The sequence below is a fragment of the Macaca fascicularis genome, chromosome 16 (genome assembly GCF_037993035.2).
Source record: "Macaca fascicularis isolate 582-1 chromosome 16, T2T-MFA8v1.1".
In the NCBI taxonomy this organism is placed as follows: Eukaryota; Metazoa; Chordata; class Mammalia; order Primates; family Cercopithecidae; genus Macaca; species Macaca fascicularis.
Window position 1 is genome coordinate 38,423,391 of NC_088390.1, and position 25,668 is coordinate 38,449,058.

A 25,668-nucleotide genomic window follows, 5' to 3' on the forward strand; every position below is an offset into this window, starting at 1 on the left:
CCACCTCAGCCTTCTGAGTAGCTGGGACTACAGGCATGCGCCACCACAGCCAGCTAATTTTGGTAATTTTTGTAGAGACAGGGTTTCACCGTGTTGCCCAGACTGGGACTACAGTTTCTGTTTAGGATGATGCAAAAGTTTTGGAAATAAATAGTGGAGGAAATATAGGGTACAAACTTTCAGTTGTAAGAATTCTGGGGATCGGCCGGGCGCGGTGGCTCAAGCCTGTAATCCCAGCACTTTGGGAGGCCAGGACGGGCGGATCACGAGGTCAGGAGATGGAGACCATCCTGGCTAACCGGGTGAAACCCCGTCTCTACTAAAAGTACAAAAAAACTAGCCAGGCGTGGTGGCGGGCGCCTGCAGTCCCAGCTACTCGGGAGGCTGAGGCAGGAGAATGGCGTAAACCCGGGAGGCGGAGCTTGCAGTGAGCTGAGATCCGGCCACTGTACTCCAGCCCGGGCGACAAAGCGAGACTCCGTCTCAAAAAAAAAAAAAAAAAAAAAACAGAATTCTGGGGATCTAAGGTGCAGTACGGATGGTGACGGATGTGTTCATTAATGCGATTGTGGGAATCATTGCACAATGTGCACATATGTCAAGTCATGTACACATTGAATATATACAATCTTTTCTTTGTCAATTAAATATCTGTTAAAATAGTGGGGATAATTGCACAACATTGTGAATGTAATTGAATGCAATCGATGACATAGTATGTATACTTAGAAATGATGAAGATGGGTGGGGCATGGTGGCTCATGCCTGTAATCCCAAAGCTTCGGGAGACTGAGGTTGGAGGATTGTTTGAAGCCAGAAGTTGGAATCCAGCTTGGGCAACAAAGCAAGCCTCTATCTCTGTGAAAATAGAAAAATAAAAATTAGCCGGGTTTGGTGGTACGCTCCCATAGTCCCAGCTACTCAGGAGGCTGAAGCAGGAGGATCACTTGAGCCCAGGCATTCAAGGCTGCAGTGAGCTCTTATTGCACCACTGCACTCAAGTCTGAGTGACAAAGTGACACCCTTGTCCCTAAAGAAAAAAATGGTTAAAATGGCAACTTTTGTGTTAAGATTTTTTCACAATGTTTTAATTCATATTTTTCTTTCTTTTTTCTTTTCTTTCTTTTTTTTTTTTTTTTTTTTTTAGCAATCTTATTAACTGAACCACAATTTAAGTAAAAAAAGAAGAAAAAAAAAGTCCAGAATGCACTAAAAGGAGAAGGTTTCATGAAATCACCTGGGGCTGACTGAGCCACAGTAGGAGATCTGGATTTAGGCCCTGTTCTGCTTCTTATTTGGCTCCATGACCTTGGGTAACTTAACTCTTCTGAGGCTCAGCTTTCTCTTCTGCAAAGTGGCCTGATATGATGCTGCCCTCTGAGGGTGTCATGAAGCTCAAATATGATCAAAATGTGTGAAACTCTTTTGTAAAAAAAAAAAAACTCAGTAATTGGTCATTAGCATTGTCCTACCACCACCATCAAAGAGAAAAAAAAAAAAAAAGGGAAAAAAAATGAAAAAAAGGAAAAAAAAAGAAAAGAAAAGAAAGAAAGGAAAAGAAAAGAAAGCTTTATAAACAAACTACCAGAGTACATTGTGTTGCTCTGAGGATGCCTGAAATGCCACATTAAGGCTGTTCGATGGGAACCTCCAGAAATAAGGAAAGGAAGAGGAGAAACTAAAGGAATCTCTCAATCTCTGGCTCCTCACCATGAATGAGATATTATATTTTCTCTTGGATTAGCTATTTTTTTCTTTTTTTTTTTAATTTCTAAAATTCAACCAGAGCCTACTTAGAACTGGGTTGGCTTTTGTGGGACCTGCAGGGAGGTGGCAGTGAGACTTAAGGTGTCAGAGGAGCACAGACTGGGGAAGGCTGGGGTGCCGAGGAAGCACCCCCAACATCACAATTTTGCCCCAGTGTTGGGCAGAGGAGAAATGTCCTTAGCTTGTCTCCTCTTCCCCCTCTCTCCCTCTTTCCTCTGCCTTCATACCTTAAGTTGCCTTTCCCATCTTTCTCCTGGGAGTTTTATTTCTGTCCCTTTTTTCATCTAAAGCAACGGAAATGAATCATCTTTCAGCCTGTTTAATAAACAGCTCCATGCCCCCTGACCCCAGCTGACTCTCTCACTGGTTCCTCTGTGGCTGCTCCTGGGCTAGGCCTCACCCCCTCACAGGCAAGGCCCCCTCATGGCTGGCTATTCTTGGTAATGTTCTCCACCCTCCCTTCCCACTCAGTCCTGGCAGCTTGACCTCCTCCACCCCAGGGATGACGGGAATCACACACAGCATTCCAAGTGACAACTGCACGAGCTGCCCATAGGGGCAGGGGAAGCAAGGAGGCCACCATGTTTGGAGGGTTTCTTTGTGCCATCTCAATGACCCTATTAGTGGATCTTACAGTCTTCATTTTACAGTTGAGGGTTCGGAGGCTCAGAGAAGTGAAGGAACTTGCCCAGAGACGAACAGTTGGGAAATGTGGAAATGAAGGAGTCGACGTTTAAAGCCTGAATTTCTGGATTCCTGAATTCATTCCAATACACCATACTGCTGTGCGTGTGTGTGCACGTGTGTGCTTGTGCCCGCATGTATGTTGAATGGGAGTGTGGGCAGGTCAGCTAGAACATCAGCTGCAATTCACCAGGATGGAAACCTGATTTTATGCTGAAGGTTAACACCTGTCTATCAGATGCATAATACACAGATGCATTAAGCCATATGCCTATGATAGACAGGTATTAACCTACAGAGGAGATGGCAAGTATGTGCAGTATGTATTTCACCAGGAGGCCCATGAGTCACTGAAGATGATGTCAAGGATTAACAAAGATGGGGGAGAGGGAAAGAGGATTAATGAAATGCTGGAATTTAAGACCACCTATACCCTGCCTTAGCCTCACCGTGATGGAACTTCACAGGTTAAAGTGCCTGGCTGTGTCCACCTTGGTGAAACCACACTTTTTTGGTGAACAAAATCATGCGACTATTAGTTGGACTTCTAAAAATGTGCAGGTATCATTTATAGGAGCTATATGGAATACAGACATAAAACTGCGGACGTCAAACTCCCTGGTGTAGGCATGTGTATGTGTCTGGGTTCAGAGAGTGGAATTAACACAAGTATATAAATAACCGTGATGCAAGGTAGATAGAAAGTGCTCAGAGCCAAAAGAAATTGACAGATACTACAACAGTATTCTTGGAGGCCCAGAGGCTAGAGAGATTACTCCAGGCTGGGTATCACAGAGGGCTTCCTGAGGAGGTTGCATTTGCATATAAATACGTCTCCAAATAGATGTAAGATCTTACATTAACAGAACGTTTTAACAGAAGTTAGATTCTGGTTTCCAAGAAGCGCTGAGATGCAGACATATGCCCTTGTTCCTCTTTCCTAGACGTGGAAACTGAGACCCAGAGAGGTTGAATAGGTTGTGCACAGTCTCGCAGCTACCAAGTGACAAGCCACGGTTTGATCTCGGGCCAGTGTGTTAGACTCCAAGTTGCGTGCTCCTGTCCCTCCCCGCGCGTCGGCGGAGCTCGGGGCCGGACTGGACCCGCCGAGGGAGGGGCGGACAGTCCTGACGGGGCGGGGCGGGGCGGGGCGGAGCTGGCGGCCTCCCGGACCTGGCTGAGGCGCTGCGACCGGGTCCCTCTCCACCTGCCGGGCCGAGCGCACGGGCCATGGGCTGAGCCCCGCTGAGCCCGCCGGGCCGGCCATGGGCGACCGCGAGCCCAACAAGAAGCGGCTGCTGGAGCTGCTGCGGGCGCCGGACACAGGCAACGCGTACTGCGCCGACTGCGGGGCGGCAGGTAAGGGCGCGGCAGCGCGGGCAGCGCGAGACCCCCGGCCGGACCCCTGGCCCACCCGACTCCTCCCCTCCGCACTACCGGGTCCCGCCCTCGGCCCCCGCTGGACCCAGACGTGGGACCTGCGGGCCCGGACCCCTCCCACCCACATCGTGAACCTCTCACCCGAGCCCCGAGGGCCTTCTCCGCACCCGGCCCCGGCCCCTCCGAGCCCAGGCTCCGCTCCCCTTGCGGGACCAGACGCGGATCTTCCCACGTGCTTGGACCCCGACACGACAGCCGGCAGCCGGGAGCCCTGCTGGTCCCGCTCTCTTCCCTGGCCAGGCACCCGACCACCTGGGTCCGGGCTCTCCGTGTCTGCGCTTCCAGGCGCGCCCCCAGCCCTCAGACTCAGACATCCCAGCTAGAGCTAGAGGTCGGGCCCAGGCCCCCTATCGTCCTGTACCCCCTGCCCGCTCCCGGACGCCCCCCGAAGGACTCCCCAGCGCCCCACCCCGCTGACGCCGAGGGCCCCCTGACTCAGCTTCCCAACCTGCAGCTCCGCGCCGAGTCCCGCGGTGTGCCCCCAGCGCCCTCCTCTCGGTTCCCTCTGAGTCCCGTCACTTCCACGTCGCGCCACCTCAGACTCTCTCCCCGCACCCTGGACTGCTTCCAGGATCTTCACCCCGGTCGCCGCGCAGCGGCCGGTGGTCTAACCAGAAAGTGTCAGGCTGGCCGCTTAGTTCGCCTTAGGTGGGAGAAGGGGCACCCGCCTGCCCCAGCGCCCCAAGCCCAGCCCTGGTTTCTTCGCCGCGCTTTCTGCTCAGCTCCTCTCCTACCTCTCCCCCTGCAGATCCCGACTGGGCCTCTTACAAGCTGGGGATCTTCATCTGTCTCAACTGCTGCGGTGTCCACCGTAACTTCCCTGACATCAGCAGAGTTAAATCCGTGCGTCTTGACTTCTGGGACGACAGTATTGTGGAGGTAGAAAGGCATGCCCGTGGAGAGCCGTGGAACTGCGGAGCTGGAGTGGAGCCAATGGGCAGGGGGCTCCCGTTCTACAGAGGGGGAAACTGAGACCCAGAGAGGGGCAAATCTAGCCAGAGGAAACACAGCCTATATGATGGCAGCTTAGACAGAGGCCCTGAGTTCAAATTCTGGCTCCATCATGTGCTGACTTTTTTTTTCTTTTTTTTTTTGAGACGGAGTTTTGCTGTGTTGTCCAGGCTGGAGTGCAGTGGAGCAATCTTGGCTGCCTGCAACTGCCGCCTCCCGGGTTCAAGTAATTCTCCTGCCTCAGCTTCTCAAGCAGCTGGGATTACAGGCGCGTGCCACCACGCCCGGCTAATTTTTTTGTATTTAGTAGAGACGAGGTTTCACCATGTTGGTCATGCTGGTCTGGAACTCCTGACCTCAGGTGATCCACCACCCCGGCCTCCGAAAGTGCAAGGATTACAGGCCTGAGCCACTGCTCCTGGCCATCATTTGCTTACCTATAAACTGGGAGGCCCTGAGCTAGGCACTTAGACCTAGCTGTGGACCCTCAGTTTCCACATCTGTATTCAAGGGATACCACCATTTCTCTTTTTTTTCTTTCTTCCTTTTTTTTTTTTTTTTTGAGACGGAGTTTTGCTCTTGTCGCCCAGGCTGGAGTGCAATGGCGCAATCTCGGCTCAATGCAACCTCTGCCTCTGGGGTTCAAGCAATTCTCCTGCCTCAGCCCCCTGAGTAGCTGGGATTACAGGCACCCACCACCACGCCCAGCTAATTTTTGTATTAATTTTTAGTAGAGATGGGGGTTTTGCCATGTTGGTCAGGCTGGTCTCGAACTCCTGACCTTGGGTAATCCACCCACCTCGGCCTCCCAAAGTGCTGGGATTACAGGCATGAGCCACTGCGCCTGGCCACCACCACCAATTTCACAACACTGCTGTGAAGATGATTGTAACCTCAGTCCAGACACAAAAAAAGTAGTCAGTCGGCCGGGCGCCGTGGCTCAAGCCTGTAATCCCAGCACTTTGGGAGGCCGAGACGGGCGGATCACGAGGTCAGGAGATCGAGACCATCCTGGCTAACACGGTGAAACCCCGTCTCTACTAAAAAATACAAAAAAACTAGCCGGGTGAGGTGGCGGGCGCCTGTAGTCCCAGCTACTCAGGAGGCTGAGGCAGGAGAATGGCGGGAACCCGGGAGGCGGAGCTTGCAGTGAGCTGAGATCCGGCCACAGCACTCCAGCCTGGGTGACAGAGCGAGACTCCGTCTCAAAAAAAAAAAAAAAAAAAAAAAAAGTAGTCAGTTAACAGTTGCTGTTGGACGAGTGTGGTGGCTCACACCTATAATCCCAGCATTTTGGAGGCTGAGGCTGGTTGATCGCTTGAGCCCAGAAGTTCAAGGGCAGCCTGGGCAACATGGTGAAACCTTGTCTTTACAAAAAATATAAAAACTAGCTGGGTGTGGTGGCATGTGCCTGTCATCCCAGATACTTGGGAGGCTGGGGTGGGAACATCACCTGAGCCTATAAGGGTGTGGCTGCAATGAGCCAGGATCGCACCACTGCACTCCAGCCTGGGTGAGAGTGAGACCCTGCCTCAAAACAAACAAACAAACAAAAAAGTTATGATTAGTGAAGTCTTGCACTGGGGGAAGGGAAATAACCTGATTTGTGGTCTAAAGTCCTCCTCCTTTCCCCCTAGGCAGAAAGAGGACCACTTTGCTCTTCTGCCCTCTGGGGGTGGAAGATACCCTCACCCTGCATGGGAATTCCATTTTGGTCAGAAAACCTCCAGAGAGCAGGCAGTTTTGCACTGTGCGGGCTGGCTGAGGGTTTCCAGGACTATTGGGGAAGCAGGCTGACGTTTACTGAGTGCCCACTCTGTGCCAGGTACTGTGCTAGACAGCACTGGACTGGAGGCTTTAGTGTGACCTTACTATGTACTGGGTCTTAGGAGAGAACAATGAACAAGATAAGGTCCCTGGCCATACAGAGCTTACATTCTAGTGTGGGAGAAAGGCTGGAAACCAGTAAACCAGCACATAAACCTGAAGGATTTTATTTGCACCTTATAACTCCCATGTTATATTTTCTTTTTTCTTTCTTTCTTTTTTTTTTTTTCGAGACGGAATTTCACTCTTGTTGCCCAGGCTGGAGTGCAATGGTGCGATCTTGGCTCACTGCAACCTCTGCCTCTGGGGTTCAAGTGATTGTTGTGCCTCAGTCTCCCGAGTAGCTAGGATTATAGGCATGCACCACCACGCTTGGCTAATTTTGTATTTTTCGTAGAATTTTTACTAGAGACAGGGTTTCACCCTGTTGGTCAGGCTGGTCTCAAACTCATGACCTTAGGTGATCCGCCTGCTTTGGCCTCCCAAAGTGCTGGGATTACAGGCGTGAGCCACCGCGCTCAGCATTTTGTTTTGTTTTGTTTTGTTTTGTTTTTTGAGATGGCGTCTCACTCTGTCACCCAGGCTGGAGTGCAGTGCGTGGCTCAATCTCAGCTCACTGCAATCTCCACCTCCTTGGTTCAAGCGATTCTCCTGCCTCAGCCTCCTGAGTACCTGGGATTACAGGCGCCTGCCACCATGCCCAGCTAATTTTTTGTATTTTTAGTAGAGATAGGGTTTCACCATGTTGACCAGGCTGGTCTCGAACTCCTGACCTGAGGTGATCGACCTGCCTCAGCCTCCCAAAGTGCTGGGATTACAGGTGTGAGCCACAGCACCCAACTCCCTGTTATATTTTCTTCTTCTTCCTCCTCCTCCTCCTCCTCCTTCTTCTTCTCTTTCTCTTTCTTTCTTTCTTTCTTTCTTTCTTTCTTTCTTTCTTTCTTTCTTTTTCTTTCTTTCTTTCTCTCTTTCTCTCTTTCTCTCTTTCTTTCTTTCTTTCTTTCTTTCTTTCTTTCTTTCTTTCTTTCTTTCTTTCTCTCTTTCTTTCTTTTTTCTTTTTTTCTTTTTTTTTTTTTGAGATGGAGTCTTACTCACTCTGTTGCCCAGGTTGGAGTGCAGTGGTGTGATCTTGGCTCACTGCAACCTCCTCCTCCCAGGTTCAAGCAATTCTTGTGCCTCAGCCTCCCAAATAGCTAGGATTACAGGTGTGCACCACCACACCTGGCTAATTTATTTATTTATTTGAGACAGAATCTCGGCTTGAGGGCAGCGACATGCCTAGGCTTGAGGGCAGTGCCACAGTTTTGGCTCATTGCAACCTCTGCCTCCCAGGTTCAAGCAAGTATCCTGCCTCACCCTTCTGTGTCTTGGCTAATTTTTGTAATTTTTTAGTAGAGACAAGGTTTCACCATGTTGGTCAGGCTAGTCTCAAACTGCTGACCTCAAGTGATCCCCAGCCTTGGCCTCCCACAGTGCTGGGATTACAGGTGTGAGCCACTCTACCTGGCCATTTTCTTCATTTTTACAGGTGAGACTCTCAGGGTCACTTATCAAATAAATGGCAGTCAGGATTTGAATCCTGCTCTGTTGGGATCCAAAGCTGGCGATACAGCCTAGCAGCCCCTGCAGAGGAAAAGAGGAGCAATGCTCCTCTCCTGCAAAGGAGATGCCCAAGCCATGTGAATTAAACACCTGGTGTTTCTTCCCACTTCTGCCCTCATACTAGCTATGCCACTGCTGCCAGGGTCACTTTTGGTGCATCAGCCTCTGGGTCTCTTGGGTGCCAAAGGGCCCTACTAATCATCCTGACCTATGCACTCCGTGAACCCAGCACCCACTTCTTCCATCCTCCAGGTACATTTATCTCCTGTAGACTTTCAGGGCTGCTATGGGTCCTAGCCATCTGTGGAAGGCATGATAGGAAGAATGTGAGCTTTGGAGTCAGGTCTGGGTTCAAATCCCAGTTCTCCACTTATAGCTGTGTTTCCTTGAACAAGTAACCGAACCTGTCTGAGCCTCAGTTGACTCATCTGTAAAATGGGTACAGTGATATGAAAACGGCTGAGAGGACCCAGTGAGCTGATGTGTGAGCACTGTGGAGTCCTGCCCATATGAGGCATGGTTATATCTGCCCGTGATTGTTACAGGCTGGGGCTTCCCGGCAGTATGGATGACCAAGCCCAGTGGGACATCTCCTTCTTGGAGGCAGTTTCTTCTGACTCAGCCTAAGTCAGCAGCCTCATAGTTTCATTTCACGTTTTTTCAAGGTCTAATATTACCTCAAGTTGCTGTTGTCTTGCAGTTTATGACCCACAATGGGAACCTCCGTGTGAAGGCCAAGTTCGAAGCCAGAGTCCCAGCTTTCTACTATATCCCCCAGGCCAACGACTGCCTGTGAGTGGGTGATTCCTTAGGGACTGGGTGAGGGGGCTGTCCTGGTTCCACCTCCTCCCCCTCTCCATCTTTGATGTCTTCATCTGTGGTGGTCTCTTCTATGGGCCTGGTGCGCAGGTAGATGCAGGAAAGCACTGGATACCATCACAAAGAGCACATAGGAAGACTGATATAAGCCTCTTTCTGCCTCTATTGCTTGGGCGTGTCTCTTCCTTTCTCTGGGTCTCAGTTTCCACAGCTCTTAAATGGAGGATTTTTCTCTATGATCTCTATGATTTTTCTCTATGATCTCTGCCGGTGACATTCTTATAGCTTACAGATGGTGGCTAACTTGGTAGAGGGGATAAACACTAATATCTTACTAGACCAAGTGTGTTTCAGCTACTTTCTTTAGAGAAATATGTCTAGGGCTGGTCAGGCACGGTGGCTCAAGCCTGTAATCCCAGCACTTTGGGAGGCCGAGGCGGGCAGATCACAAGGTCAGGGGATAGAGACCATCCTGGCTAACACGGTGAAACCCTGTCTCTACTAAAAATACAAAAAAATTTTAGCTGGGTGTGGTGGCAGGCGCCCATAGTCCCAGCTACTGGGAGGCTGAGGCAGGAGAATAGTGTGAACCCAGGAGGCAGAGCTTGCAGTGAGCCAAGATAGCACCACTGCACTCCAGTCTGGGCAACACAGCGAGACCCCGTCTCAAAAAAAAAAAAAAAAAAAAAAAGGTGAGAAATATGTCCAGGGCTCTACCACCTCAGCTCGGGTTGGCTCTGAACAACTTGCCTGAGCTGCAGATCCCTAAATAATAACCAAAAAATAAGAATAATAGCCATGCACAATGGCCAGTGCCTGTAATCCTAGCACTTTGGGAGGCTGAGGTGGGAGGATCGCTTGAAGACAGGAGTTCAATGCCAGCCTGAGCAACATAACAAGACCCTGTCTCTACAAAAAATAAAATAAAATAAACTTAGCCGGGGCATAGTGGCACGTGCCTATAGTCTGAGCTACTAAGAAGACTGAGGTAGGGGGATTGCTTGAGCCCAGATTGCAGTGAGCTAGGATCACATGTGTCACTGCCCTCTAGTATGAGTGACAGAGTGAGACCTAGCATTAAAAAAAAAAAAAAAAAAAGTAGCTACTGGCTGGATGCAGTGGCTCATGCCTGTAGTCCCAGCTACTTGGGAGGCTAAGGCACGAGAATTGTTTGAACCCGGGGGCAGAGGGTGCATTGAGCCAAGATCGCTCCACTGCACTCCAGCCTGGGCAACAGAACAAGACTCTGTCTCAGGAAAAAAAAAAAAAAAAGGCCAGGTGTGGTGGCTCACGCCTGTAATCCCAGCACTTTGGGAGGCCAAGGCGGGCGGATCGCTTGAGGCCAGGAGTTCAAGACCAGCCTGGCCAACATAGTGAAACCCCGTCTCTACTAAAAATAAAAAAATTAACTGGGCATGGTGGTGTGTGCCTATAGTCCTAGCTACTCGGGAGGCTAAGGCAGGAGAATCGCTTGAATTCGGGAGATGGAGGTTGCAGTGAGCAGAGATCACTCCACTGCCCTCTAGCTTGGGCAACAGAGTAAGACTTTGTCTCAAAAGAAAAAAAAGCTACTAATATTATTGAGCTTTGCTTAAGTACTAGGTCCTGTGCAAAATGCTTATGTGCATGTGTTTGTTTAATTCTCTCAACAACCCTACAAGTACTGCTATTATCCTTATGCTATAGATGAAAAAACCTGAGGTTTGTGGAGGCAGAACTGGTCTAGCCTGTCTGACACCAGGGCCTGGGTGACTGTGTCATGGCATTGGGAGAATTCAATATAAGAGGGGCACTTTGAAGCAGCAAGAGGGTTCAGGTCCCCTGGAGGTGAGGGTTAGTGTGGTACTGGTACCTAGTCGCCCTGGACCTCTGCAGATCTGACTGCCTGAGCCTGAGACTCCTTCCCAGGGACTTAGACTCGCCACCAGGGCTGCTAGACAGTGCCTTGTGTAAATGGGGAGAAGGAATCCCTTTAGGCTGACCCAGCCTCATAGGGGGTATGTCTGGCAAACAGAAAGCAGCTGCATTTCAGCTGCCGAGCCTCAGCAAGGTGCTTTTGGGCAGCACACAGACTATATAGCCATACCTAGTGGTCTTGTAATTTCTCAGTGCTTAGACAATTAAGAGCTAGTAACGTACTCTGGAGTGGCTGGAGAAGAACAGCTTTCTACCTGGAAGACCTCAGTTTTGTTTCCCAGCTCTACTGTGACCTAGCTGTGAGGACGTGGGCAAGTCAGCAAATCTCTCTGATTGTCGACATCCTCATCTCTGAAATGTAGACAATGATGCCTGCATCATAGCATAGTTGTAGAGATTACATGAGATAACTTACACAGAACCTTTCACATGCCACCCGACACACTGGTTTGAATCCATTTCACCGTGTCTGCTTCAGAATGCTACCTGTCCATGGCCAGTTTTGGGGTGTGCTGGCTCAACTTGAGAGGGCCTGTCTCATCTTGGCTCGCTGCTGCCACTCTGCCCTTTGCTCCAACCGCTCAGTAAACACCTGCTCTGTGCTAGGCTTCCTGCCGGCACTACACAGACATTACTCGCCATGACTCCAGCAGCAGCCCTGCACTTTAACCCTTTTTATCTGAGTACTAATGGCCACCTCCAGGACCAAGATGGGTGGCCCTTGGTCTCCATTCCTTCTCTCAGCTCTGATCTGGTGTCCAGGTTTCCACCCTCATGGTGGGCCAGGTGATTCTCCTCAATGATATGTGGGCTGTGCACTAGGAAGGACTCTCTCGCTTTCTTTCTCTTTCTCTCTTTCTTTCTTTCTTCCTATATAGAGATAAGGTTTCACTCTGTTGCCCAGGCTGGAGTTCAGTGGCACAATCATGGCTCACTGCAGCCCCGACCTCCTCGGCTCAAGTGCTCCTCCCACCTCAACCACCCAAGTAGCCAGGACTACAGGTGCATGCCACCACGCCCGGTTAATTTTTGTATTTTTGTTTGTTTTTATTTTTGTAGAGATGAGGTTTCATCATGTTGCCCAGGCTGGTCTCAAACTCCTGAGCTGAGCTCAAGCCATCTGCCTGCCTTGGCCTCCCAAAGTGCTGGGATTACAGGCATGAGTTACCATGCCCAGCCTGGACTCTTGATTATAAGTATCAGAAACTTTATTTATTTATGTATTTATTTATTTTTGAGACAAAGTCTTGCTCTTTCACCCAGGCTGGAGTGCAGTAGCACAGTCTCAGCTTACTGCAACCTCTGCCTTGTGGGTTCAAGCGATTGTCCTGTGTCAGCTTCCCAAGTAGCTGGGATTACAGGCACGTGCCACCATGCCCAGCTAATTTTTATATTTTTGGTAGAGCCGGGGTTTCACTATGTTGGCCAGGCTGGTCTTGAACTCCTGACCTCAAGTGATCTGCCTGCCTTGGCCTCCCAAAGTGCTGGGATTACAAGTGTGAGCCACTGCACCTGGCCAGAAACCCAATTTAAACCAGCATAAGAAAAAGATGATTTTATGGGTTCTGGGGATGAGACTACCAGAAGGACAGTGGTGGAGCTGGCCTCAGGAAGGACCGAGCCAGGAGCTCAAACACCTTCAGGTCTCTCACGCTGTCTCTGGCTCTCTTCCCTCCTTCTCTCAGCCAGGCTTCCTTCACACAGCTGGCAGCAAGGCCACAAGCAGGTGCCAGGCTATACCTTCCAGCGTGGCTCTGGAGAAAGCTCCATCAGTGTCTCCTTCACTTTTGACCCTGTCGGTCCACACAGCCCAGAGCAGCAAAGAGCTCTGACCTACCAGGTTGGGCCAGATGCCCAGCTCTAGTCATTCTTGTGGTTATGGGGTAAGGTCATATACACCTTGGAACATTTCCCTGGAAAAAGTGAGTGGGAACCAAACAATGAACATAACTCCACTCTCGGCTGCATGATTTTTCTGCAGGACTCGTGGATGACAATTTCTGATTGAGGTCACATTAAACACCTACTATGTGCTGAGTAGGTGCTAGGCCCTTTATATACATTTAAACCTCTCAACAACCCGGAGGGCTAAGTGAGTATAACAATAGTGGCCCATTCCCCAAATTCAGAGGAGTTGGGTAACTTGCTTATGGTCACATGGTGGATAAATGATAGAGTGAGACCAGGTCGCAGGTGGTCAGATCCTAAGATGACTGCTCTGTCCAGTGTAGCCTGCCCAGACTTCATGGGCAGGCACAGGAAGAGGCTCCTGGACTCTCCTGCCGAAGCTCATGAACACGCAGCGGGAGCAGGTGGTGTCGATGGTCCAGGGGAGCCAGTATCTGTTTCATTGACCTAGAGAGCTGACACTGGGGTTGGAACAGCTCAGTGGTTCTCAAATAGCCCACTGGGAGAAATAATTCCCCCAGAGGACATTTGGCAATGCCTGAAGACATTTTTGGGTACCACAGCTGGGGAGGGGTTCTACTGGCATCCAACGGGTGGAGGCCAGACATGCTGCTAAACATTCTATGGAGCATGGGGCAACCCACAGGACAGCACAACAAGGAATTCTCCAACCCCGAATATTAATAGTACGGAGACTGAGGAATCCTAGGTAGCTGGAGCAGGCAGTGCGGCACTGCTGTGATGTACCCACCCTCAACTGCAAGGTCTTGGAAAATAATGCATCAGTCCAGGCATGATGGTAATCCCAGCACTTTGGGAGGCTGAGGCAGGAGGATCGCTTGAGCCCTGGAGTACAAGACCAGCTTAGGCAATATAGGGAGACCCCCATCTCTACAAAAATTTAAAAATTAGCCGGGTGTGGTGGTGCATGCTTGTGTTCCCAGCTACTTAAGAGGCTGAGGTGGGAGGATCGCCTGGGCCTAGGAGGTCTAGGCTACAGTGAGCCATGATCACACCACTGCACTCCAGCCTGGGCAACAGAGTGAGACCCTGTCTCAAAAAAAAAAAAAAAAAAAGAGAATGCATCAAACGCAGCTGACCACAGGCTCTCTCTTTTTAGGGTCTTAAAGGAACAATGGATTCGAGCTAAGTATGAGAGACGGGAATTTATGGCTGACGGGGAAACCATCTCACTCCCAGGTAAAGTTATTTCCATCATCTTTTGAAATCTATGTTTTAATGAGCTCTAGAAAGACAAAGTGCCTCAATATTAGGAGCAGGATCCATCCAAGAGATGCCTGCTGTTCTCACTCTGGCCACAGAGGCCAAAGTGTGGGTTCTTCTGACTTTGAAATAACAACACATCAGCTCATGGGGCTTTATGCTCTGAGTAGCAGAGAAGCATATTTGTCTCAGGTCTTTGCAGGGTCACAAGTGTGTACAGACTCTTTTTTTTTTTTGAGACAGGGTCTTACTCTGTTGTCCAGCTTGGAGTGCAGTGGCACAATCACAGCTCACTGCAGCTTCAGTCTCCCAGGCTCACATGATCCTCCCATCTCAGCCTCCCAACTAGCTGGGTCTACAGGCACATGCCACCATACCTGGCAAATTATTGTGGGTATTTTTTTTTTGGTAGAGATGGGGTTTCACCATGTTGCCTAAGCTGGTCTTGAACTCCTGAACTCAAGTGATCCTCCCACTTTGGCCTCCCAAAGTGCTCCCAAAGTGCTCACAGGCGTGAGCCACTGTGCCCAGCCAGACTCTTTTTCTTTTCTTTCTTTCTTTTTTTTTTTTTTTTTTGAGATGGAGTCATGCTCTTGTTGCCCAGGGTGGAGTGCAGTGGCATGATCTCAGCTCACTGCAGCCTCTGCCTCCCGGATTCAAGCGATTCTCCTGCCTCAACCTCCTGAGTAGCTGGGATTACAGCATCATGCTTGGCTAGTTTTTGTATTTTTAGTAGAGACGGGGTTTCACCATGTTGGCCAGGCTGGTCTTGAACTCCTGACCTCATGATCTGCCCACCTCAGCCTCCCAAAGTTCTGGGATTACAGGTGTGAGCCACCGCGCCCAGCGTCAGACTCTTAATATAAATTGCAGGAAGACTCCTCCACTGGATAAACCAATTAGGAAAAGATGTCCCTGCTCCTGGTGAACTTTGTTCCATGTGCAGCTCAAGGCTTGGTGAGGAGCATGGGCTTAAATTCAGCCTCCCTTTCGACCATTGTGCAGGGTACAACCTCTTCTGTGGCCCTGGATCTGTGGCAGTTTCACCCCTCCTGTCCTGAGTCCAAGCTGACTCTGACCCAGACAGTAAAGTATACAAAACCATTCTTAGAGGGCCAAAGGCAGTGCTCAGCTCTCCTGGCTACCAGGACCACAAATGATTCTATTTATTATGTATTTATTTATCGAGTCAGAGTCTCACTCTGTTACCCAGGCTGGAGTGCAGTGGCATGATCTCGGCTCACTGCAACTTCCACATCCCAGGTTCAAGTGATTCTCGTGCCTCAGTCTCCCGAGTAGCTGGGATTACAGGCATGCACCACCACACCTGGCTAATTTTTATATTTTTAGGAGAGACAGGGTTTTGCCATGTTGGCCAGGCTGATCTCGAACTCCAACCTCAAATGATCTGTCTGCCTTGGCCTCCCAAAGTGTCAAGATTACAGGCGTGAGCCATTGCACCCAGCCCATAAATTATTCTTCAAACCAGCAGATGCCTGGAGGGCACTCACTGTTTCTTTCTTTTCTCTTTTTTTTTCCCCCCGAGATGGAGTCTCACTCTGGCACCCAGACTGGAGTACAGTGGCACAATCTTGGCTCACTGCAATCTCCCCCTCCCAGGTTCAAGTGATTCTCCTGCCTCAGTCTCCTGAGTAGCTGGGATTACAGGCATGTGCCACCATCCCCAGCTAAATTTTGTATTTTTAGTAGAGACGGGGTTTCACCATGTTGGTCAGGCTGGTCTTGAACTCCTGACTTCGTGATCCGCCCGCCTCGGCCTCCCAAAGTGCTGGGATTACAGACGTGAGCCACTGCCCGGCCTTATTTCTAAAGTCTCATTAGGTTGATGTCAACAAGAAGTTGGGCAGGACCATATGTATTGATTATGTATTTAGGTGTCTTTCAGAATCAGTCCAGTATCTCAGGACTTTGCCTTCTTAAGGGTCTTCTTATGAGACAGCCTGATACACAGAAGGTCAAGGAAGGAAGGTTTTAGGCAGTGGGAAGTGCCCCTGAAGTGAGAAGAACATCACAAAATTGGCCCCAGATGGGATCCTCGTGTACTGCAGCTGAAATAGGGAAGTTTGAGTGGAGATATTTTGGCAGCAGATGGAAGGCTCATTCCACCCTTGAGAACCTCAGAGATTCCTGAGCTGCTTGTGCATCTTAAGGTCACATGTGTTCACTCTTTGTCATCCTTGCTGCTTAAGGTAACCGAGAAGGATTCCTGTGGAAGCGAGGAAGGGACAACTCACAGTTTCTGAGAAGGAGGTTTGTACTTCTGGCAAGAGAAGGCCTCCTGAAGTACTACACAAAAGAAGGGGTAAGATGCCAGACCAACGAGAGCAGGTGCCTTCCTGAGCACTCTCACTCAACTAAGGTCTACATTCTAATCAGTAGTGCCTTTTCTTGTAGATAATCTCAGCCCCTGAGAGTTAGGCACAACATTTGGCTACTTTTCCTTGGTTATACAGTAAACCAGCCCACTAAAAATCACAATTTCTGTCCACCTAGAATCGGCTTAGACAGGTCCATGTTTAAGCCTTTGATGACCACTTGGTTTTGCTTCATTTATTCATTCACTTAAGAAACATTTATTGAGTATCTACTGTGTGCTAGACATTATTCTAGGCACTGAGGATACAGCAGGGAACTAAACAAAACTCTCATTCGCAGGGAGCTTTCAGTCTAGTGAAAGGAAAGAACTCCACAATCAACACGTCAATATATAATATACCAGGAGGCAATAGTTTTATAAAGTAAAATAGAAGCGGCTGCGCACAGTAGCTCATACCTGTAATCCCAGCACTTTAGGAAGAGGTTGAGGCAGGGGGATTGCTTGAGTTCAGGAGTTTGAGATCAGCCTGGGCAACATGGTGAAACCCCATCTCTACAAAAAATACAAACATTAGCTGGGTCAAGCACATGCCCTTTTGCATGGTGGCGCATGCCTGTAGTCCCAGCTACTAGGGAGTCTGAGGTGGGAGAATTGCTTGAGCATGGGAAGTCGAGCTGCATTGAGCTGAGGCTGTGCCACTGTACTCTAGCTTGGGTGACAGAGTGACACCCTGTCTCAAAAAGAAAAAAAAAAAAAGGTAAAAAAGCAGAGAGTGAGAAGATAGAGAACAATGAGAGTGTGTCAGGGAGTTAGGGAGTGCTGCGGCAGAGTGATCACGGAAGGCCTCTCTGGTGACATTTGAACAGATAACTGAACAAATGTGAGCATTGAGTGACATGGCTATGTGGGAGAGGAGTAGAAGTGGGAGCAACAGTGTGTGCAGAAGCCCTGAGCACGGGTATGGTCAAACACCTACACCTTTGCACCGATTTGAGAAAGATGATCCCTGTAAGAGGGTGCAGCCCCTGGGGCCCAGTCTCAAAAATCAGAAGCCTGGTTTGCAGTGACCAGCCAGCTAGGAGCTTTTTACACAGTGCACAAACTACCTAACCATAAGCTGCAGCCCCAGCCCTGAGCTAGAAGTGTGTTTGTTGGGTATAGGGCATCAAGGAGGGCAGAGTAACTTGTGCAGAGTGAGCAAGGAAAAGGGTGGAGGGAGATGAAGTCACATGGTGGAGGGCCTTGTAGGTCACAGCAAGACGGGATTTCTTTTGGTAACAGTTTATTGAGATATAATTCACATACCATATAATTCACCCATTTAAAGTATGCAGTCAATTGACTTTTAGTATATTCACAGAGTAGTACAACTATCACCACAATTCAGTTAAAAACTTTAAACCCCTTATCCCTTAGCTGTAATCCCATGCCTCACCCCACCACTAGCCCTAGGCAACCAACAACCTGCTTTCTGTCTCTATGGATTTGCCTAATCTGGTTTTTTTCATTTTATTTTATTTTATTATTTTATTTTATTTATTTTTTTAGAGACAGGGTCTTCCTCTGTTGGCCAGGCTGGAGTGCAGTGGTGCAATCATAGCTCACTGCAACCTTAAATTATTGGCCTCAAGCTCTCCTCCTGCTCTGGGCTCTCAAAGCACTGGGATTGCAGATGCATACCACTCCACCCAGCTAATTTTTATTTACTTATTTATTTTTGTAGAGATAGGGTTTTGCCTTGTTGCCTAGGCTGTTCTCAAACTCCTGGCTTCAAGCAATCCTCCGCCTCAGCCTCCCAAAGTACTAGGATTATAGATGTGAGCTGCTGCACCAGGCCCCTATCTGTTTTTTTTTATTATAGCCATCTTTGTTGGTATGAAGTCGTATCTCACTGTGGTTTTGATTGGTGTTTCCCACATGGCAAATGATGTTGAGCATCTTTTTAATGTGCTTATTGGCCATTTGTATATCTTATTTGTAGAAATGTCTATTCAGGGCAGGGCGCGGTGGCTTAAGCCTGTAATCCCAGCACTTTGGGAGGCCGAGATGGGCGGATCATGAGGTCAGGAGATCGAGACCATCCTGGCTAACCCGGTGAAACTCCGTCTCTACTAAAAAATACAAAAAACTAGCCGGGCGAGGTGGCGGGCGCCTGTAGTCCCAGCTACTCGGGAGGCTGAGGCAGGAGAATGGCGTGAACCCGGGAGGCGGAGCTTGCAGTGAGCTGAGATCCGGCCACTGCACTCCAGCCTGGGCGACAGAGCGAGACTCCGTCTCAAAAAAAAAAAAAAAAAAAAGAAATGTCTATTCAGATCCTTTCCCCATATTGGTCAGGCACGGTGGCTCATGCCTGTAATTCCAGCACTTGTGGAGTCCGAAGTGGGCGGATCACGAGGTCAAGAGATCGAGACCATCCTAGCCAACACAGATCCTTTCCCCATATTTTAATTAGGTTATTTGCCTCTTTATTATTAAATTGTAATAGTTCTTCATATATTCTAGATACAAGTCACTTACACATGTATGATTTGCAAAAATTTGGGCTTTTGGATTTTACTGAGTGAGATGGGAAACAATTGGAGGATTTTGAGCTGAGAAGTGATATTATTTGACTTAAGCTTTTGATTGACTGATTGATTTGAGATGGAGTCTCGCTTTGTCGCCTAGTGCAGAGTGCAGTGGCGCGATCTTGGCTCACTGCAACCTGTGCCTCCCGGGTTCAAGCAATTCTTTGCCTCAGCCTCTCGAGTAGCTGGGATTACAGGTGCCTGCCACTATGCCAAGCTAGTTTTTGTATTTTTAGTACACAGGGTTCCACCATCTTGGCCAGGCTGGTCTTGAATTCTTGACCTCGTGATCCACCCGCCTTACCCTCCCAAAGTGCTGGGATTACAGGCGTGAGCCGCCGCGCCCGGCCTATTTATTTATTTTTTGAGATGGGATTTCACTCTGTCGCTCAGATTGGAGTGCAATGGTGTGATCTCTGCTCACTGTGACCTCCGCCTCCTGGGTTCAAGCGATTCTCCTGCCTCAACCTCCCCAGTAGCTGGGACTACAGGCGTGCACCACCACACCTGGCTAATTTTTGTATTTTTAGTAGAGACAGAGTTTCACCGTGTTTACCAGGCTGATTTAGAACTCCTGACCTCATGTGATCTGCCTGCCTCAGCCTCCCAAAATGCTAGGATTACAGGCATGAGCCACTGCACCCAGCCTGACTTAAGCTTTTTAAAAGCAGCACGCTGGCTGCTGCTAGGGTGAGTAGGAAGGAAGGAGGCCAGAGTGGAGGCAGAGAAATTAGTCAGGAAGCTGTTGCAATAACCCAATATGAAGAAGAGTGGTGGATCTGACCAGGATGGTTAGAAGTGGTCAGATTCTGGATATATTTTGGAAGTAGAGGCAATAGAATTTATTGAAGGATTGGATGTGGGGTGTGAGAGTAAGAGGAATCAAGGATGATTCCCAGATTTTTGCTCTACAAAACTACAGGAATAGATTTGCTATTTACTAAGGTGGCAAAGACTTAGACCCCTAAGGAGATGCTCAAAAATCCTTTTTATTTTGAGATGCCTATTAGTCATCCAGTAGAGACATGGGGAAAGAAGTTGGATGTATGTTTCCTGAATTCTAAATCCAAGTGACAGAAGTTGGATGTATGATTTGGAGGCTTGGAGAGAGTTTGGAACTGGAGTCGTCAGCATGTAGACTGGTTTAGTAATGGGACTGGCTAGGATCACCTAAGCAGGAAAAAGGTGTTCAAGGACTGAGTATTTTGGTTATTTGTTGCTGTGTAACAAACCATCCTAAAACTTAATGGCTTAAAATATCAATTTACTATTTCTCACAATCCTATGGGTCAGGAATTTGAGCAGGCCTCGGCTGTTCTAGTGTACTCCATGTGGCATCAGCTGGGCTACTCTGCTGCCCTTAGCTGGCCAGAGATCCAAAGCTTTCACTAATGTCTGGTGCCTTGGTGTGCTCTATATGGTTGCTTTCTCTTCCTCATTCAGGAGTCTAGCTCAAGCTTTCTTGTGGTTTGGCTGCTGACTTCCCTAAACAAAAGTAAATGCTACCAGACCTCTGGAAGGCTAACCAGGAGCTGCATTCTATTGGTCAAAGCAAGTCATGCAACAAGCCCTGATTCAGGGGGAGGGGAAATAGATTCAAGCTCTTCATGGATAGAGTGTCATGTACACACTGGGAGGGAAAGACTTGGTGAACGCCATCTTTGGAGACCATCTAGCCCATTGAGCCCTGGGGCATTCCAGTATTTAAAGGACAGAAAGATAAGAAGTTTTCAGCAAAGAGAATGTGAAATTGTGGCCAACAAAGTAAGTGAAGGATAAGCTCTGAGCACTTTAGCCTTCACCTTACTCTATTTCCTATATGTAGAATTATTATGTATTTCCCCTGTTGCTTTTCTAGGCAGACCAGAGTAATGCTAAAAGGTCTGTTTATGGGGAGGAGAAGGGAGGATGAAGAGAAGTGGGTTAAAGGGTACAAACATATTGTAAGGTGGAAGGAATAAATTTAGTATTTGGTGCCAGAGTGGGATAACTATACTTAACAAAAATACTCAGGTGACCAACACCCTAAATATCCTGACTTGATCACTACACATTATATACATGTAGCAAAATTTCACATGTACCCCATAAATTTGCACAAATAATAAAAAAAAAAATCTGTCCAATGTGGCCACAGTCTAGGACCAAGTGAAAAATGTTAAGGGATGAAGAATCTTTACCTTCCAAGTTAGAGGAAGAATTTTTTCTCAGTCTTCAGTGTAAAGCACTGAAGAATGTGGCTTTTTCAACATTTTTGCTGAAATGGTACAAAAGGCAGGAAGAGAAAGCGCTACTGCAGTTAGGAAAGGTCACCAAACCCCAGCAGCTGCTGTGAGCTGGCCTCTCGTACAGGGCCTCATCACTGGTTGAAAAAAGTTGATCTGGTTTTCAGTCCTACACCAGTTCAGTCCAGAATAGTCCAAAAATAGGATAGGCTCCCTGTGTTCTTATTTATTTACTTCCCAGAGTGGATATTTTAAAATCATAAAGGTAACTAATTTTAAGGTAAAACTTTTGGGTAATACAAAAAAGGAAATGAAGTATAAAGAGAGTGAAACTCAAAAAAAAAAAATGCCTGAAGCTCTATACAAAGCGCTTAAAAAAGTCTTTGGAGGCCGGGCTTGGTGGCTCACGCCTGTAATCCCAGCACTTTGAGAGACCGAGTCAGTTGGATCAATTGAGGTCCAGAGTTCATGAGCAGCCTGGCCAACATGGTGAAACCCCATCTCTACTAAAAATACAAAGCTTTGCTGGGTGTGGTGGTGCATGTCTGTAATCCCAGCTACTGGAGAAGCTGAGGCACAAGAATTGCTTGAACCTGGGAGGCTGGAGGTTGCGGTGAGCTAAGATTGCGCCACTGCACTCCAGCCTGGGTGAAAGAGCAAGATTCCATCTAAAAAAAAAAAAAAAAAAAAAATTGGCCGGGCGCGGTGGCTCACACCTGTAATCCCAGCACTTTGGGAGGTCGAGGTGGGCAGATCACAAGGTCAGGAGATCGAGACCATCTTGGCTAACATGATGAAACCCCGTCTCTACTAAAAATACAAAAAAATTAGCCAGGTACTCTGGAGGCTGAGGCAGGAGAATGGCATGAACCCGGGAGGCGGAGCTTGCAGTGAGCAGAGATCGCACCACTGCACTCAGCCTGGGTGACAGAGCAAGACTCCGTCTCAAAATAAATAAATAAATAAAAATAATAATAAAAATAAATAAATAAATATATAAACTTTATTTCTTAACATAAGCTCCATCAAGGTCAAGACACTTTTATAAGTGATGACACCAGCCATTTAGTCCATCCCCAAGCAATTGAGGGTCCTGGAAATTTAACCATGACAATGCAGTCTTTTTTACATTTTGTTTTTTCTGCCGTTGTTTGAGACAGGGTCTTGCTCTTTCACCAAGGCTGGAGTGCAGTGGTACAATTCTAGCTCACTGCAGCCTCAACCTCCCAGGCTCAAGCGATCCTTCCACCTCAGCCTCCTGAGTAGCTGGGATTTCAGGCACACACCACCATGCCTGGCTAATTTTTGTATTTTTTGGCAGAGACAGGGTTTCGTCATGTTGCCCAGGTTAGTCTTGAACTCCTGAACTCAAGCAATCTAATCTACCAGCCTTAGCCTCCCGAAGTGCTAGGATAACAGACATGAGCCACCACGCCTGGCCTTTTTTTTTTACACTATTAACTGAAGAAAGGTGGGTACCCTTTACAGATTTTTTTTTTTTTTTTTTTTGAGATGGGGTCTCACTTCGTCACCCAGGCTGGAGTACAGTGGCACGATCTTGGCTTACTGCAACCTTTGCCTCCCAGGTTCAAGTGATTGTCCTGCCTCAGCCTCCCCAGCAGCTGGGATTACAGGCATCCACCACCACGCTGGGCTAATTTTTGTATTTTTAGTAGAGATGGGGTTTCATCACGTTGGCCAGGCTGGACTTGAACTCCTGACCTCAAGTGATTCACCCACCTTGGTCTCCCAGAGTGCTGGGATTATAGGCATGAGCCACCATACTCGGCCGCCTTTACAGATTTTTTAAGACTAGAAAACGAAAAAAAGTTAGAAGAAGCCGAATTTGGACAGTAAGATGGATGCATAATGACTTCCCATTGAAGCTCTCACAAAATTGCCCTGGTTTGATGAGAGAAATGTAGCTGAAGCATTGTCGTGGGGGAGAAGGACTCTCTGGTGAAGCTTTCTCAGATGTTTTTCTGCTGAAGCTTTGGCTAACTTTCTCAAAACACTCTCATAATGAGCAGATGTTATTGTTCTTTGGCCCTCTAGAAAGTCAACAAGCAAAATGCCTTGAGCATCCCCCAGAAAACTGTTGCCATGGCCTTTGTTCTTGACTGGTCTGCTTTTGCTATGACAGGACCACTTCCACCTCTCAGTAACCATTGCTTTGATTGTGCTTTGTCTTCAGGATCATACTGGTAAAGCCATTTTTCATCTCCTGTTATAATTCTTCAAAGAAATGCCTCAGGATCTTGATCTCGCTTGTTTAAAATTTCCATTGAAAACTCTGCTCTTGTCTGCAACTGATCTGGGTGCGATGGCATTGGCACCCATTGAGTGGAAAGTTTGTCCAACTTTAATTTTTCAGTCAGATTTGTGTGAGCTGCACCAATTGAGGTATCTGTGGTGTTAGCTATTGTTTGTGCTGTTAATTTTTGCTTCTCTTCAATTAGGGCATGAACAAGATGATTTTTTTCCTTGCAAATTGATGTAGATGGTCTGCTGCTGCAGGCGCCATCTTCCACATCATCTTGTCCCTCCTTAACAAGTTACCCATTTGTAAGCTGCTAATTTCTTTGGGGATTTGTCCCCATAAACTTTTCTGAAAGCATCAGTGATTTCACCATTCTTACATCCAAGCTTCACCATAAATGTTGATGTTTCTTCTCGCTTCAATTTTAGCAGAATTCACATTGCTCTGAAAGGGACTGTTTTCAAGTTGATGTCTTACGCTTCTTAGTGCCGCAAACGAAATCCCATTCAGACATGTTATAACAAGTTAGTATGAGTTTATTTTGGTGCAAAACAATTTGAAATTCATGCATAGTGTTTTCATACTATGTGTTTTCCATGAACTTTTCTAAGTCCCCTTGTTTAAGAGTATTATATGATCTCATTTATATGAAATTTTAGAACAGGCAAAACTATACTGATAGAAGACAAGTAAGTGGTTATCTGGTGTTGGAATGGGGTAGAGATTCTGTGAAGGGGGATGAGTGAACTATTTTGGGGTGATATTTAGGATGATTAATTATGTTTTATATCTTGATTGTTGTGGTGGATACATGGGTATATACATTTGTCAAAAATCAAACTCTCTCTCTATATATATATATTTTTTTTTTCCCCGAGACGGAGTCTTGCTCTGTCACCAGGCTAGAGTGCAGTGGAACGATCTTGGCTCACTGCAACCTCTGCCTTCCGGGTTCAAGGATTCTCCTTCCTCAGCCTCACTAGTAGCTGGGACTACAGGCATGTGCCACCACACCCAGCGAATTTTTGTATTTTTAGTAGAGACAGAGTTTCACCCTGTTGGCCAGGATGGTCTCGATCTCTTAACCTCATGATTCACTCACCTCAGACTCCCAAAGTGCTGGGATAACAGGTGTGAGCCACTGTGCCTGGCTCAAACTATACTCTTTCTTTTTTTTCTTTTTTGAGATGGAGTCTTGCTCTGTCACCCAGGCTGGAGTACAGTGGCATGATCTCGGCTCACTGCAAGCTCCACCTCCTGGGTTCACGCCGTTCTCCTGCCCCAGCCTCCCGAGTGGATGGGACTACAGGTGCCCGCCACCATGCCCAGCTAATTTTTTGTATTTTTAGTAGAGATGGGGTTTCACTGTGTTAGCCAGGATGGTCTCAATCTCCTGACCTCGTGATCCACCCACCTCAGCCTCCCAAAGTGCTGGGATTCAAACTATATATATATGTATATATATATATTTTTTTTTTTTTTTTTTTTTTGAGACAGAGTCTCGCTCTGTCACCCAGGCTGGAGTGCAGTGGCCGGATCTCAGCTCACTGCAAGCTCCGCCTCCCGGGTTCACGCCATTCTCTTGCCTCAGCCTCCCGAGTAGCTGGGACTACAGGCGCCCGCCACCTCGCCCGGCTAGTTTTTCGTATTTTTTCGTAGAGACGGGGTTTCACCGTGTTAGCCAGGATGGTCTCGATCTCCTGACCTCGTGATCCACCCGTCTCGGCCTCCAAAAGTGCTGGGATTACAGGCTTGAGCCACCGTGCCCAGCCCAAACTATATTCTTAATATGAATACAGTTTATTGTTTCTAAACTACACCTCAATAAATGTTGATTAAGTGAAAATTAATAATGAGATACAATTCCATACCTATCATATTGGCAAAAATTTTGTAATCTGGTAGTGTCAAGTGTTGGCGAGTGTATGGGGAAAGGGGAATTATTCTATTTCATTGATGGAAGCAAATATTGGTACAATCACTGTTGAGCCATTCAGCAGAATAATTTGTCAGTCTCTAGTAAGTGAAGATGTATATAACTGTAATCTAGCAATTCCATTTCATTTTTTTTTTTTTTTTTTTTTGAGACGGAGTCTCGCTGTGTCTCCCAGGCTGGAGTGCAGTGGCGTGATCTCGGCT

At 47.8% G+C, this 25,668-nt stretch overlaps 1 protein-coding gene across 21 annotated transcripts in view; it reads left to right on the forward strand.

The window, feature by feature from the left end:
* Positions 1-3,644: 3,644 nt before the first annotated feature.
* ADAP2 (ArfGAP with dual PH domains 2) overlaps positions 3,645-25,668 on the forward strand; it is a 53,148-nt gene continuing 31,124 nt past the window's right edge. For 12 of the 21 annotated variants that reach the window (XR_006693085.3, XM_065531211.2, XM_065531213.2 and 9 more), the window contains exons 1-5: positions 3,645-3,810; positions 4,640-4,770; positions 8,972-9,063; positions 14,036-14,115; positions 16,350-16,462. Coding sequence is in view for 19 of the 21 variants with exons in the window: in XM_065531211.2 (XP_065387283.1) it covers positions 3,717-3,810; positions 4,640-4,770; positions 8,972-9,063; positions 14,036-14,115; positions 16,350-16,462 (510 nt within the window). In the remaining 2 variants the exon portion in view is untranslated. Of the gene's footprint in view, positions 3,811-4,635; positions 4,771-8,936; positions 9,064-14,035; positions 14,116-16,349; positions 16,463-25,668 lie in introns of those variants that run through there. The other 9 variants (XR_012425505.1, XM_074018978.1, XM_074018980.1 and 6 more) reach the window with 2 other exon arrangements.